Below are 15273 nucleotides of genomic sequence, written 5' to 3' on the forward strand. Positions count from 1 at the left end.
ACTTCATTGACTTGTTAACACTGTAGAGGCCACATTTATGACACAGTTTTCATGAACCTTGGTGAGAATGTTTATCTTGATGATTCCAAGGCCATGTTTGAAACTGGGTCAAATGGGGTCAAAAACTAGGTCACCACTCAGATCAAAGGAAAAGCTTGTTAACAAATCAAAGGAAAAACTTGTTAACACTTTTATGACCCTATCTTCAAAAAGTATTTGATATAAATTGATGAAACCTTGCCTGAGTCTTTATCATGATGTGACGTTGCACTCTTGGCATTCTTCTTGAGATTTTAGTGCTAATTTCAGAGTTACGGCCCTCGAAATAGCCAACATAGTGGATTTTTTGTTTGTGGTGCTCATAGCTCAAAAAGTATATGGCCTAGAATAATGAATTCTTTATATAAAATGTTTGTTGAGGCTATACCCCCTTAAGATTGCAAAGATTTTAGTAACTGCCCCCTATTTTGTGACAAATGTGCCAGTGAGGACACACCCTGTGTCCTACAGACACATTCTAGTTTATATGGCCCTCTCACAAATTTCAAATGTAGGGGTTGCACTTTTCCCCTTTTAGGGGCCGCTAGAGCTAAAATTAGAAATACCTTTAAACAACAGTAACTTCTTCTCATGAAACGCTAGATTGTCAAATGGCAGCAATCAGCTGTTTAGACAGAATAGAAGCTATGACTACTTCTGATGAACCTTGGCTGAATCTTCACCAGACTTGGAATCATTGTAAGGCCCTCTCCCAAGTTTTCTTTTCAGTTGGGGTCGCTTGGCCTCTTTTAGAGAGTTAAAAATAGAAAAACCGTTGAATGACTTCTTCTCATGAACCGCTTGATGGATATTCATCAAACTTGGACTGCAGTAGCTTTGTAATGGTTCAGCTTGATCCCCTTTAGGGGACACCAAAGTTAAAATTAGTAAATAAATCAAACAACTTTTTATTATGGAGTTAGTTCTAATAGGTAAACATTTTAGCATTGCTCAGGTGGGTTTTTATGATCGCTCGATGTCCGGCGTCCGTCGTTTGTCGTCTGTCGGTCGTCTGTCTGTCGTCCGTCAACATTTAGCTTGTGTATGCGATAGAGGCTGTATTTTTCAACTGATCTTCATGAAATTTTGTCAGAATGATTACTTGATGAAATCTAGGCTGAGTTCGAAAATGGGTCATCTGATCAAAACTAGTCACTAGGTCAATCAAGAAAACCTTGGTATGCGATAGAGGCTGTATTTTTCAATTGATCTTCATGAATTTTGTCAGAATGATTACCTTGATGAAATCTAGGCCAAGTTTGAAAATGGTCACCCGGGGTCAAAAACTAGGTCACTAGGTCAAATCAAAGAAAAGCCTTGTATATGCGATAGAGGCTGTATTTTTCATTTTATCTTCATGCATTTTGGTCAGAATGATTACCTTGATAAAATCTAGGCCGAGTTGGAAAATGGGTTATCTGGGGTTAAAAAGTAGGTCACTAGGTCAAATCAAAGAAAAAACTTGTGTATGCAAAAGAGGCTGTATTTTTCAACTGATCTTCATGAAATTTTGTTAGAAGGATAACCTTGATGAAATCTAGGCCACTTTTGAAAATGGGTCATCTGGGGTCAAAAACTAGGTCACGAGGTCAAATCAAAGAAAAACCTTGTGTATGCGATAGAGGCTGTATTTTTCAATTGGTCTTCATGAATCTGGTCAGAATGATTGCCTTGATGAAATAAAGGTCAAGTTTGAATAAGGGTCACCTAGGGTCAAAAGCTAGGTCGCTAGGATATATCAAAGAAAAATGTTTTGTATGCGATAGAGGCTGTATTTTTTAATCGAGGTTGATGAAATTTAGTCAGAATGATTGCCTTGATCAAATCTAGATCAGATTCGAATGTAGATCATCTTAGCTCAAAAACTAGGTCACTAGGTCAAATTGCTTGTTTACACTTAAGAGACCACATTTTTGATCCAATCTTAATGAAAATTGGTCAGAATATTTGTTTCCATGAAACACTATGTCAAACATGTTTACACTGTTATGGTGTGTTTATCAGGTGAGCGACCTAGGACCATCTTGGCCCTCTTGTAAGATTGACTATTCGAAGAATAGGGGAGCTATCCTACTCGCCTCGGCGTGAGCGTGAGCGTTAGCGTTAGCGTGAGCGTCACACAAATGTTAAAGTTTGCGTACCACCCCAAATATTTTCAAAGTCCATTGAGATATTGCTTTCATATTTTGCATACTTGTTAACCATCATGACCACAGTCTGTAAAAAGGAGGCGGCAACTCTATCAAGCATTTTGACTGAATTATGGCCCCTTTTCGACTTAGAAGAAATGTTAAAGTTTGGGTACTACCCCAAATATTTTGAAAGTCCATTGAGATATTGCTTTCTTATTTGCATACTTGTTAACCATCATGACCCCAGTCTGTAAAAAGGAGGAGGCAACTCTATCAAGCATTTTGACTGAATTATGGCCCCTTTTCGACTTAGAATATGCTTATTGTAATGTTAAAATTTTACTCATTGCTTATATTATACTATCAAGCACTGAGAATAGTTGAGCGCACTGTCCACTGACAGCTCTTGTTAGGAATAGTAGTCCTGAGTTATGTGGCCTTGTTTTATCATAACTGTCATGTGCTTGAGCACATTCATTTCTTAACTAATCCTTTTAGTTTTGAATATGGCTCAGGTCAGGTCAGGTCAGGTTAGTGGGTTGAGAGTTACTTGCCTTGAAGGAATGTCATTTTTCTCCTAAGCGTTTGTCAGCCTAAAAAAAGAAGAACATTTCATTTAGGGTGTGAAGGGTAGGGTGTGTGATAGATATAGAAGTGACATTTTCAGTATACATGTACTAGGATTGTACTGGTGGCTGAAAATGCTTTTGTTTTTTCTTTTCTGTAGGTATGTGACACTAGAAAAAAGAGAGAATTTGAAGTTGCTGTTGGTGTAGAGGATGTATCTGTTAAGAGCAGTTTTCGTGTGGTAGATCAATACATGTATTCCAGTTCTGGTAATTGTTTTACTTTACAAACTTACTTTTTTAGCTTGACTATTCAAAGAATAGAAGAGCTATTGGACTCGCCCGTGCGTCTGCATCGGCATCCCGATTTGGTTAAGTTTGTATGTAAGCTGGTATCTCAGTAACCACTTGTGGGAATGGATTGAAACTTCACACACTTATTCACTGTGGTAAACTGACTAACATTGCACAGGTTCCATAATTCTATTTTGCTTTGTTTACAAAATTATGCCCTTTTTTCTACTTAGAAATGTTTGGTTAAGGTTTTGTATGTAAGCTGGTGTTTCAGTACCCACAAATGGGAATAGATTAGAACTTCACACACTTGTTCACTGTCATCATCTGACATGCACTAAGCAGGTCCAGTAACTCTACTTTTTTCAAAATTATGCTCCTTTGTCAACTTAGCAGTTTTTGGTTAAGTTTTTAGCTCACCAGTGCACAAAGTCCTCAGGGTGAGCTATTGTGACCAGTCGTTGTTTGGTGTCCGTCTGCATCCATCAAACGTTGTGCGTCATCCATCAACATTTGCCTTGCAAACACTCCAGAGGCCACATTTGTGATCCAAACTTTATGAAACTTGGTTAGAATGTTAGTCTTGATGATCTCTAGGTCAGTTTTGAAACTGGGTTATGTGGGGTCAAAAACTAGGTCAGTAGGCCAGATCAAAGGAAAAGCTTGTGGACACCTTAGAGGCCACAGTTGTGAACCAATGTTTATGAAACTTGGTCAGAATAATTGTCTAGATGATTTCTAGGTCATATATGAATCTGGGTCATGTGGGGTCAAAAACTAGGTCACCCGGTCAAATCAAAGGAAAAGCTTGTGAACACTTTAGAGGCCACAATTTTGACTCAATCTTTACAAAATTTAATCAGAATGTTTGTCTTGATGATTTCTAGGTCAATTTTGAAACTGGGTTATGTAGAGTCAAAAACTAGGTCAGTAGGACAGACCAAAGGAAAAGCTTGTGAACACTCTAGAGGCAACAGTTGTGACCCAATATTTATGAAACTTGGTCAGAATAATTGTCTTGATAATTTCTAGGTCAGGTTTGAATCTGGATAATGTGGGATCAAAAACTAGGTCACCCAGTCAGATCAAAGGAAATGCCTGTGAACACCTCAGAGGCCACAATTTTGACTCACTCTTTATGAAACTTGGTCAGAATGTTTGTCTTGATGATTTCTAGGTGAAGTTTGAAACTGGGTCATGTGGGGTCAAAAACTAGGTCACTATGCCAGATCAAAGGAAAATCTTGTCAACCTAGAGACCACAATTTAAGTTTGAAACTCATTAGAATTAATCAGAATGTTTGTCTTTATTATCTATAAGTCATGTTTGAATCTGTCATGTGGGGTCAAAAACTAGGTCACCCAGTCAGATCAAAGGAAAAGCTTGTGAACACTCTAGAGGCCACAGTTGTGACTCAATCTTTATGAAATTTTGTCAGAATGTTTGTCTTGATGATCTCTAGGTCCAGTTTTAATCTGGGTCATTTGGGGTCGAAAACTAGGTCACATGGCCAAATAAAAGGAAAAGTTTGTGAACACTCTAAAGGCAACAGTTGTGACTCAGTCTATATGAAACTTGGTCTTGATGATCTTTAGATTAAATTTGAAACTGGGTCATTTGGGGTCAAAAACAAGGCCAGTAGGCCAGGTAAACTCTGGTGAGCAATATAGGGCCATCATGGCCCTCTTGTTGTATGTAAGCTGGTATCTCAGTACCCACTAATTGAAATGGATTGAAACATCACACACTTGTTCACTGTCAGAGTTTGACATGCAGTGCACAGGTTACATAACTCTACTTTGCAATTTTACAAAATTATGCCCCTTTTTAGACTTAGCATTTTTTGCATGGTTAAGTTTTTGTATGTAAGCTTGCATCTCTGTACCCACTAATGGGAATGGATTGAAACTTCACATACTTGTTCACTGTCATAATTTGACATGTGATGCACAGGTTACATAACTCTACTTTGCATGTTTACAAAATTATTCCATTTTTAGCTTGACTATTCGAAGAATAGGGGAGCTATCCTACTCGCCCCAGTGTCGGCGTGAGCGTGAGCATTAGCGTTAGCATCACACAAATGTTAAAGTTTGCATACCACCCCAAATATTTTCAAAGTCCATTGAGATATTGCTTTCATATTTTGCATACTTGTTAACCATCGTGACCCCAGTCTGTAAAAAGGAGGAGGCAACTCTATCAAGCATTTTGACAGAATTATGGCCCCTTTTCGACTTAGAATATGCTTATTGTAATGTTAAAGTTTGCGTACCACCCCAAATATTTTCAGAGTCCATCGAGATATTGCTTTGATATTTTGCATACTTGTTTACCATCACAACCTCAGTCTGTAAAAAGGAGGAGGCAACTCTGTCAAGCATTTTGACTGAATTATGGCCCCTTTTCGACTTAGAATATGCTTATTGTAATGTTAAAGTTTGACATAGCTTATATTATACTATCAAGTACTGAGAATAGTCGAGCGCGCTGTCAACTGACAGGTCTTGTTTCAACTTTTATTTTCATTCAACTGACAAGGCTGTTGAATAGTCGAGTGTTTCTGTCCTCCGACAGCTCTTGTGTCATAACTTCTTTTTTAGCTGGTCTAGATGAAGTACATGGAAAGCTATCTCACTTGTCAGAGCGCAGGATCCTAGACATTAAATGAAAGTTTTTTTGCACTTTACATTTTTATGTCCCCAATTTCTATGACTTCGATGGCATGCAGTGTTTGAAATGTCTGCCCGTCTGATCTTCAGTTGCATTTCTGTCGAGCCCACTTGCGGTGAGCTTGATATAGTCGTCACTTTTGGTGGGTCGGTCTATGTGCGTATGTGTGTCCATCTGTGCATATGGACGCATGCATGTGTCCAAGCAACTTAAAAGATAGAGAGGGCCATCAAACTGTAAAGAGAACAAAAGAGAACAATAGCTTCAATCCATTAAAAATAGATTAAAGGGCCAGGGCCCCCTATACAACAAAAGAAAATGACAAAAGAAATGGCCCCCTATATCATTTAGGTGGCACGTTTGTCCGATTTCGTCCAGACAATAACTTTGACATGCGTGGACCAATCTTGTTTATATTTGGCATGAATGTTTACCTCAATGAGGAGTGTCATGCGCAAACACCATGTTCCTAACTCAAAGGTCAAGGTTGTCCAGAGCATTTCTTTTTCATGCATGGTGGGATTTTGATGTAGTTTGGCATGAATGTTCACCATTATGAGATGGAGTGTCAAGCGCAAGAACCAGGTCCCTAAGTCTAAGGTCAAGGTTACACTTAGAGGCCAAAGGTGCTGGCGGGCTCGATATTCTGCCCGTAGGCATGCAGAATGTATTTCTAGTCTTAAGTACTTGACTCCTACAGTTTTCATCCAATACAAATGAAAACATCATCATCATCATGAACTGGACACTTGCATATTTCAAGGTTTCTGATGTCAGATTATCAGTCCCCTACTGGTTGAAAACCAGATTTGGAGACAATAGGATTGCACTTTCCGTCCATCTTTTATTCTGTCAGTCCATCTGCAGTTTCTTGTCAGGTCCGTAACTCTGTTATTCATCAAGGGATTTTAATATTACCTGGCATAAATGATTCTCATAATGAGACTACGCGTCTTGCAAAAACAGCAAACCCCTATCTCAAAGGTCAAGGTCACACTTGGAGGTCAAAAGGTGAACAGGACTTCATTCCTGTCGGGTCTGTAACTCAACAATTCATCAAAGGATTTTAATATTAATTGGCAAACATGTTTCCATAAAAAGAAGATGTGTTATGCACAACTTTCAGACCCATAGCTTAAAAGTCAAGGTCACACTTGGAGTTCAAAGGTTAGCATGGCATTTATGGTGTCTGTTTTGTGTCAGGTCCAGAATTCTTTCATCCATGGAGAGATTACAGTAGTACTTGGCACAATTGTTCCCTATAGTAAGATGATGTGACATGCGCAACACCCGGACCCATAGCTCAACAAGGGTCAAGGTCACACTTTGATGTCAAATGTCAATAGATACTTTTTCCTGTCTGGTCCATATCTTTAGTCATGCATGAAAGGATTTTTATATTTCTTGGCACAAATGTTCCTCATAATCAGACAACTTGTCATGCTCAAGACCAGTACCTCTGGCTAAAAGGTCAAGGTCACACTGAGGTCAAAAGTCAGTAGTGTTTTTTTCCTGTCTGAACCAAAATTTGTCATGCATTAAAAACAGTTAATATTATTTGGCACAAATTCTCCCCATAATGAGACATGTCATGCAAAAAAGTATTTGATCTGAAGTCATGAAACCTTATTGCTCAGAATATGAAGTTGTTCACTGTTTTTGGTACTACTTTTCCCCCATAAAAAATCTTTTTTTTTTCAATTTCTTTTATCCTTTCTTTCCTGATGATTTTTTCATGACGCCGGTGTGCATCCGTCTGTCTGTCGGGTAGCAATATTGTGTCCGCTCTGTAACTCATGAACCCCTTGAAGGATTTCAAAGACACTTGGCACAAATGTTCACCACATTGAGATGACGTGCAGAGCGCATGTTTCGGATGGCTCCCTTCAAGGTCAAGGTCACACTTAGGGGTCAAAGGTCATATGACTTTGTTTCGTGTCCGCTCTGTAACTCTTGAACTTCTTGAAGGATTTCAAAGAAACTTGGCACAAATGTTCACCACATCAAGACAACATGCAGAGCGCATGTTTCGGATGGCTCACTTTAAGGTCAACTTCACACTTAGGGGTCAAAGGTCATATGACTTTGTTTTATTTGTATATTGCTCTGCATTGCAGTGCTCTTGTTTTTTGGGGTTTTTTTGGCAGATCCCTTTTTTGTTCACTTATAATAATCTTTTTTATTGAATTACTTCCCTTTTATATTACTATAAATAGCTTATTTTGTAACTTTTTTATTATTGGCCATAGGGAAAAACCAAGACCACTTTTCTGCGGTACAACATGGATGGTACCTCCAATTTTTAGGTGTATTTTGACATATCTTTACCTGGTAAGGATTTTTTTTGTGGACTTAGAATTTTTTTTTCTGTCGACTTAGAATTTTTTAATTTCTCCCTTTTGTTCTTCCTGTCCTTTGGGCTTCAACAGTCAAGTTCTTTAAATTTTTGTTCCCATCCTCTGATATAACCTTTCGGGCGTATATTGCCACGCTTAGCTGAGCTCTTGTTGTAGTATCTATACTCCCACCCTACCTCAATCCTCTGTGATACAGAGATTTTCTGAGTCTTGAATTGTCAGCAATGAACACATGACCATACAGTGACAGGATGTTGGAGCACAATTTTCCTATAATGGATCCACATCTTGTCCAAGTCTTAAGAGAAGTTTGTCTTTGGTGTTTCGCAGTTAACCTTGACCATGCTGGACAAAATTGCTTCTGCCTTTGCTACCAGTGTAGATAATAATCAGCCTGCACATCCATGCTGTCTGATCAAGATTTGCACTGTTAGCCATTCAGTCAGTACCTTTTTGGTAAGCACCCCTTCTAAGAGTTAATGGTACTGTGGACAAGTTCATTATAGAAATTTAGCAGGGTAAAGGTTAAGCAATTGTTTTTAGCTCACCTGAGCACAGAGTGCTCAAGGTGAAGTATTGTGACCGGTCATTGTCGACATGAGTCGTACGTTGTCCGTCATGCATCAACGTTTGTCTTGTGAACACTCTAGAGGCCACCGTTGTGACCTAATCTATATGAAGAATGTTTATCTTGATGATTTCTAGGTCAAGTTTGAAACTGGGTTATGTGGGGTTAAGAACTAGGTCAGTAGGCCATATCATAGGAAAAGCTTGTGAACACTCCAGAGGCCACATTCGTGACTCAATCTTTATGAAACTTGGTCAGAATGTTTATCTAGGCCAAGATTGAATCTGGGTCATTTTGGGTCAAAAAGTAGATCACCAGGTCAAATCAAGGGAAAAACTTGTGAACACTCTAGAGGCCAGTGGCAGTTGTAATTCAGTCTTTATGAAACTTGGTCAGAATGGTTGTCTCAAGTTCAAGTTTGAACTTGGGTCATGTGGGGTCAAAAACTAGGTTATCCTGTCAAAACAAAGGAAAAGCTTGGTAACACTCCAGATACCCTTTCTTCATGAAACTTGGTCAAAATGATGATCTTGGTGATCTTTAGCCCAATTTCAAATGTGGATCATCAGGGGTCAAAAACTAGGTTACCTGTTAAAATCAAAGAAAAAACCTTGTTGAATATTTGTCTATAGAGATCTGGGATGAATTTTTATCTGGGTCATGTAGGGTCAAAAACTAGGTCACCAGATCAAAGCAAAGAATAGCTTATTTACATCCTAGGGAGCACATTCTTGATTCTATCTGTAGAATGTTTATCATAAACTCTTGCATGATCACAAATTTGGGTCATGTGGGGTCAGAAACTATGTGACTAGGTCAGACCAAAGGAAAAAGCTTGTATACACACTAAGGGACACTTTTTTTGCTCCAGTCTTCTCGAAACTTTGTCAGAATGTTTGTTTTGGACAAATTCAAATCTGGGTCATGTGGGGTAAGAAACTAGTTCACTAGGTAAAATCAAAGAAAATGCTTGTTTACACTCAAGAGGCCATGTTTTTCAGTCCAATTTTAATGAAAATTAGTCAGAATATTTGTTTCCATGAAATCATTAGGTAAAACATGTTTACACTGTTATGGTGTGTTACTCAGGAGAGCGACCTAGAGCCATCTTGGCCCTCTTGTTTTTCGTTTATCAGTATAAACTTCTGATAATTTACCCTTCTATTTTCAAATATTAACAAAATTGTAACACAAACATTTTTTGTGCCCTCCATGAGTGGCGGGGGCATATAGATTTGGTCTTGTCTGTGCGTCCGTCAGAAGTTTGTGACGCGCCTAGCTCAAAAAGCATTCGATATAAATTGATGAAACCTTGCATGAGTCCTTATCATGATATGCGCCCCTCCTATTTACGTCTGGCTCCGCCCCCTATTTTCAGAGTTATGGCCCCTGAAATAGTCAGAAATGCACATTTTCACCTTGTGACACGACTAGCTCAAAAAGTATTTAATATAAATTGATTAAACCTTGCCTGAGTCTTTCTTGATATGAACTTGCGCACCTCCTCTTTTTCACCTGGGTCCGCCCCTTATTTCCAGAGTATTGGCCCCTGAAATAGTCAAAAATGCACATTTTCACCTTGTGACATGCCTAACTCAAAAGGTGTATGATATGAATGGATGAAAACTTGCATGAATCTTTATCATGATATAAGCTTGCACAACTCATATGTTTTGGCTGGCTCCACCCCCTATTTTTAAAGTTATGGCCCCTGAAATAGACAAAAAATGCACATTTTCACCTAATTACGTGCCTAGCTCAAAAAGTATTTGTTGTAAATTCATGAAACATTGCTTGAGTCTTTATCATGATGTGACCTTGCACACTTGGCATTCTTCTGAGAATCTTAGCCTTGTTACAGAGTTATTGCCCTTGAAATAGCCTTTGAATTAGAGGCAGTGTCATTGAGTTAAACATTCATGCAAAATATAAATAAGATTTCTCATTGCGTGTCAAAGTTATGGGCCGGACAAGATCTGACAGGACCTTGCTCCATGCATGTCAAAGTTATGGCCCGGACAAGATCTGACAGGACCTTGCTCCATGCATGTCAAAGTTATGGCCCGGACAAGATCTGACGGGACCTTGCTCCATGCATGTCAAAGTTATGGGCCGGACAAGATCTGACGGGACCTTGCTCCATGCATGTCAAAGTTATAGTTCGACCAAACAAACAAACAAATTGGGATGGATGCACACATTGATGCATGCACATACACCGAAGAGCCATTTGGACAACAGTTTACTATGCTTTCGCTTCCACAAGTGGGCTCGACAAAAATCTCATTTGCAGAAACAGTGATCCAATTTAAAATAATTTTTCATTTCTTCACCATTTCAAAGCATAACCACATTGTATATGTATTGCTATAAGATCTTGGTTGAGTTCTATTTTGAGCAAAATCAGACAAGTAGGACCACAGTTATTATGTCTCCCCCAGGAGACATATTGTTTTTGCCCCGTCCGTCCGTCCGTCCTTCCATCCGTCCGTGTGTCCGTCCGTCCGTCACACTTCATTTCCGAGCAATAACTGGAGAACCATTTGACCTAGAACCTTCAAACTTTATAGGGTTGTAGGGCTGCTGGAGTAGATGACCCCTATTGTTTTTGGGGTCACTCTGTCAAAGGTCAAGGTCACAGGGGCCTGAACATTGAAAACCATTTCCGATCAATAACTAGAGAACCACTTGACCCAGAATGTTGAAACTTCATAGGATGATTGGTCATGAAGAGTAGATGACCCCTATTGATTTTGGGGTCACTCCGTCAAAGGTTAAGGTCACAGGGGCCTGAACATTGAAAACCATTTCCGATCAATAACTAGAGAACCACTTGACCCAGAATGTTGAAACTTCATAGGATGATTGGTCATGAAAAGTAGATGACCCCTATTGATTTTGGAATCACTCCGTCAAAGGTCAAGGTCACAGGGGCCTGAACATTGAAAACCATTTCCGATCAATAACTGGAGAACCACTTCACCGAGAATGTTGAAACTTCATAGGATGATTCTACATGCAAAGTAGATGACCCCTATCGATTTTGGGGTCACTCCATTAAAGGTCAAGGTCACAGGGGCCTGAACATTGAAAACCATTTCCGGTCAGTAACTTGAGAACCACTTGACCCAGAATGATGAAACTTCATAGGATGATTGGTCATGCAGAGTAGATGACCCCTAACGATTTTGGGGTCACTCTGTTAAAGGTCAAGGCCACAGGGGCCTGAACATGGAAAACCATTTCCAATCAATAACTTGAGAACCTCTCGACCCAGAATGTTGAAACTTCATAGGATGATTGATCATACAGAGTAAATGACCCATAGTGTTTTTTGGGTTACTCTGTTAAAGGTCAAGGTCACAGGGGCCTTAACATTGATAACCAGTTCCGATTAATAACTTGAGAACCACTTGACCCAGAATGTTGAAACTTCATAGGATGATTGAACATGCAGAGTATGTGACCCCTATTGCTTTTGGAGTCAGTCAATTAAAGGTCAAGGTCACAGTGGCCTGTTCATGTAAAATCATTTTTTATTTTGAGGTCACTTGATCAAAGGTCAAGGTCACAGGAGCCTGAACAGTGACTTGAGAACCACTAGGCCCAGAGTGTTGAAATTTAGCGGGATGACTGGACATGCCAAGTAGGCGATCCCTATTGCAGCCAACCATCAGTTTCTCTTTGACTTTCGCTCCTGACCCCTATTGACTTCTTGCCTATAGGACTTTGCATTTGGGGAGACATGCGCTTTTTTACAAAAGCATTTTCTAGTTGGTCCTTGATTTCACAAAAGTCCCTATATTTTACCTTGTTTACACTATAACACCTTCATTCCTTCAGAATCCAAATCATATTCAAACAGAATGTGTATGAGCATATGTGAAATCTGATCATTAGGAGCAGAGTTACTTGCTCTTGATTTTACAGAAATTGCTATATTTTCCCTTGTTTACACTCAAGCAGCTTCATTTCTTTACCAATCCAAATAATATTTACACAGAATGTGTATGATTAAAAAGTCTTGGATGAGTTTCAAGAGCTGATTCAGTTTAATAGGCCAAGAGTTGTGTGCCCTTGATTTACAAAAATTGCTATATTTCACATTGTTTTGCATTTTTCTTTCTTCACCAGTCCTAATCATGTGTATGTGATTGATTTGAAAGTTCAGGTGGACTCAGATTATCAGGGTAGATAACTCTGGACTGATTTTATTTCAAATTACCTCCCTTTTGTCTTTAATTTAAATGAACATATTTTGGTAACTATTTACATGATTGGTTCTAAATTTTATTTATGTGATCAAGAGTTTCAGACAATCAGTAGACAACTCCAGAGTGAATTTTTGACAAATAACCTTTTTTATTTTGAATGGATATTTCTCAGTAACATCTGACAAGACTGATTTGATATTTCATCAGTGTCACCAGGGTACTCAGATGATCAAGTTAGAAACTCTGGATTGATTTATGTTAGGTTACCTCCCTTTGTTTTTAGCTCACAATGATTATATGTTGTGTTACTCAGGTGAGCGACCTTGGGCCATCTTGGCCCTCTTGTTGATCATATCTATATTCTCCATACTTTATTTCATAATCCAGCCTTGAAAACTCCGAACTCAGTATGGCAGGTAGTTGGATAAAATGTGCTCTTTCAGTATATTAAATACATTACTGAAAGTTATTTGGCAGTCTTTTTTACATTAATGTATTGTTTTCAGACTCAGCGGTGGAATGGCTTGTGGTCCCATGCCTCTTAATGGCGCTATTGTACAGACTTACAAGAGAATAAGGTTAAGTAACTGTGGAACAGCCTTGCAGTGTCGAAAGCAGTTGCCAATGAATTCTGTACTGTATAAAGTAATGATAAGGATGTGTTTAAGTAACCATGGAATAGGCTTGCAATGACGAAAGCAATTGCCAATGAATACTGTACTGTATAAAGTAGTAAGAATAAGCTTAGTAACAACGGAACAGCCTTTCAATGAAATGAATTTTGTACTGTACAAAGTAATAAATTACCTGAGAAATTATTATTAAAAGTCATGCATATACCTAACTTAGTATTGTGAATTAATATCTAGATATTTGAGTAGGGTGTTATTATGTCTCCCTGCCACCCACTGGAGATATATTGTTTTTGCCCTGTCCATCCATCACACTAACAAATGTACTTAAAAAACACTTGACGCGAATGTTGAAATTTCATAGAATGATTAGTCATGCAGAGATGACCCCTATTGACTTTAGAGTCACTCTGTTAAAGGTCAAGGTCACAGGGGCCTGAAAATAACTTGAGAAACACTTGTCCCAGAATGTTGAAATTTCATAGGATTTTGCCTTGTGAACACTCTAGAGGCCACATTTGTGACCTAATCTTTATGAAAATTAATCAGAATGTTAGTCTTGATGATTTCTAGGTCAGATTTGAAACTGGGTCATGTGGGGTCAAAAACTAGGTCAGTAGATCAGATCAAAGGGATAGCTTATGAACACTCTAGAGACCACATTTGTGACTCAATCTTTATGAAACTTGGTCAGAATGTTAGTCTTGATGATTTCTAGGTCAGGTTTGAAACTGACTTATGTGGGGTCAAAAACTAGGTAAGTAGGTCAGATCAAAGGAAAAGCTTGTGAACAGTCTAGAGACCACATTTGTGACCCAATCTTTATGAAATTTAATCAAAATGTTAGTCTCGATGATCTCTAGGTCAGGTTTGAAACTGGGTCATGTGTGGTCAAAAACTAGGTCAGTAGGTCAGATCGAAGGAAAAACTTGTGAACACTCTAGAGACAGTATTTTTGACCCAATATTTATGAAATTTGGTCAGAATGTTAGTTTTGATGATTTCTAGGTCAAGTTTGAATCTGAATCATGTGGGGTTAAAAACTAGGTCAGTAGGTCAGATCAATGGAAGAGCTTGTGAACACTCTAGGGACCACATTTGTGACCCAATCTTTATGAAACTTGGTCAGAATGTTAGTCTTGATGATCTCTATGTCAAGTTTGAAACTTGGTCATGTGGGTTCAAAAACTAGGTCACCTGGTCAAATCAAAGGAAAAGCTTGTGAACAGTCCAGAGGCCACAGTTGTGTCCCAATATTTATGAAACTTAGTCAGAATGTTAGTCTTGATGATTTCTAGGTCAAGTTTGAAACTGGGTCATGTGGGGTCAAAAACTAGGTCAGTAGATCAGATCAAAGGAATAGCTTTTGAACAGTCTAGAGACCACATTTGTGACCCAATCTATGAAATTTAATCAAAATGTTAGTCTTGATGATCTCTAGGTCAAGTCTGAAACTGGGTCATGTATGTTCAGAAACTAGGTCAGTAGGTCAGATCGAAGGAAAAACTGTGAACACTCTAGAGACAGTATTTGTGACCCAATATTTATGAAATTTGGTCAGAATGTTAGTTTTGATGATCTCTAGGTCAAGTTTGAATCTGGGTTATGTGGGGTTAAAAACTAGGTCAGTAGGTCAGATCAATGGAAGAGCTTGTGAACACTCTAGGGACCACATTTGTGACCTAATCTTTATGAAGCTTGGTCAGAATGTTAGTCTTGATGATCTCTATGTCAAGTTTGAAACTGGGTCATATGGGTATATGGGTTCAAAAACTAGGTCACCTGGTCAAATCAAAGG

At 38.7% G+C, this 15273-nt stretch overlaps 1 protein-coding gene across 1 annotated transcript in view; it reads left to right on the plus strand.

Annotated features, from left to right (window-relative positions):
- Nucleotides 1–13687, plus strand: part of LOC123560484 (uncharacterized) — a 70374-nt gene extending 56687 nt beyond the window's left edge. Inside the window, exons 7-8 of the mRNA XM_053516782.1 lie at nucleotides 2899–3007; nucleotides 13350–13687. Coding sequence (XP_053372757.1) covers nucleotides 2899–3007; nucleotides 13350–13420 — 180 coding nt within the window. The 3' untranslated portion in view covers nucleotides 13421–13687. The remainder of the gene's footprint in view (nucleotides 1–2898; nucleotides 3008–13349) is intronic.
- The last annotated feature ends 1586 nt before the right edge of the window (nucleotides 13688–15273 follow it).

Source organism: Mercenaria mercenaria, chromosome 10 (genome assembly GCF_021730395.1).
Source record: "Mercenaria mercenaria strain notata chromosome 10, MADL_Memer_1, whole genome shotgun sequence".
In the NCBI taxonomy this organism is placed as follows: Eukaryota; Metazoa; Mollusca; class Bivalvia; order Venerida; family Veneridae; genus Mercenaria; species Mercenaria mercenaria.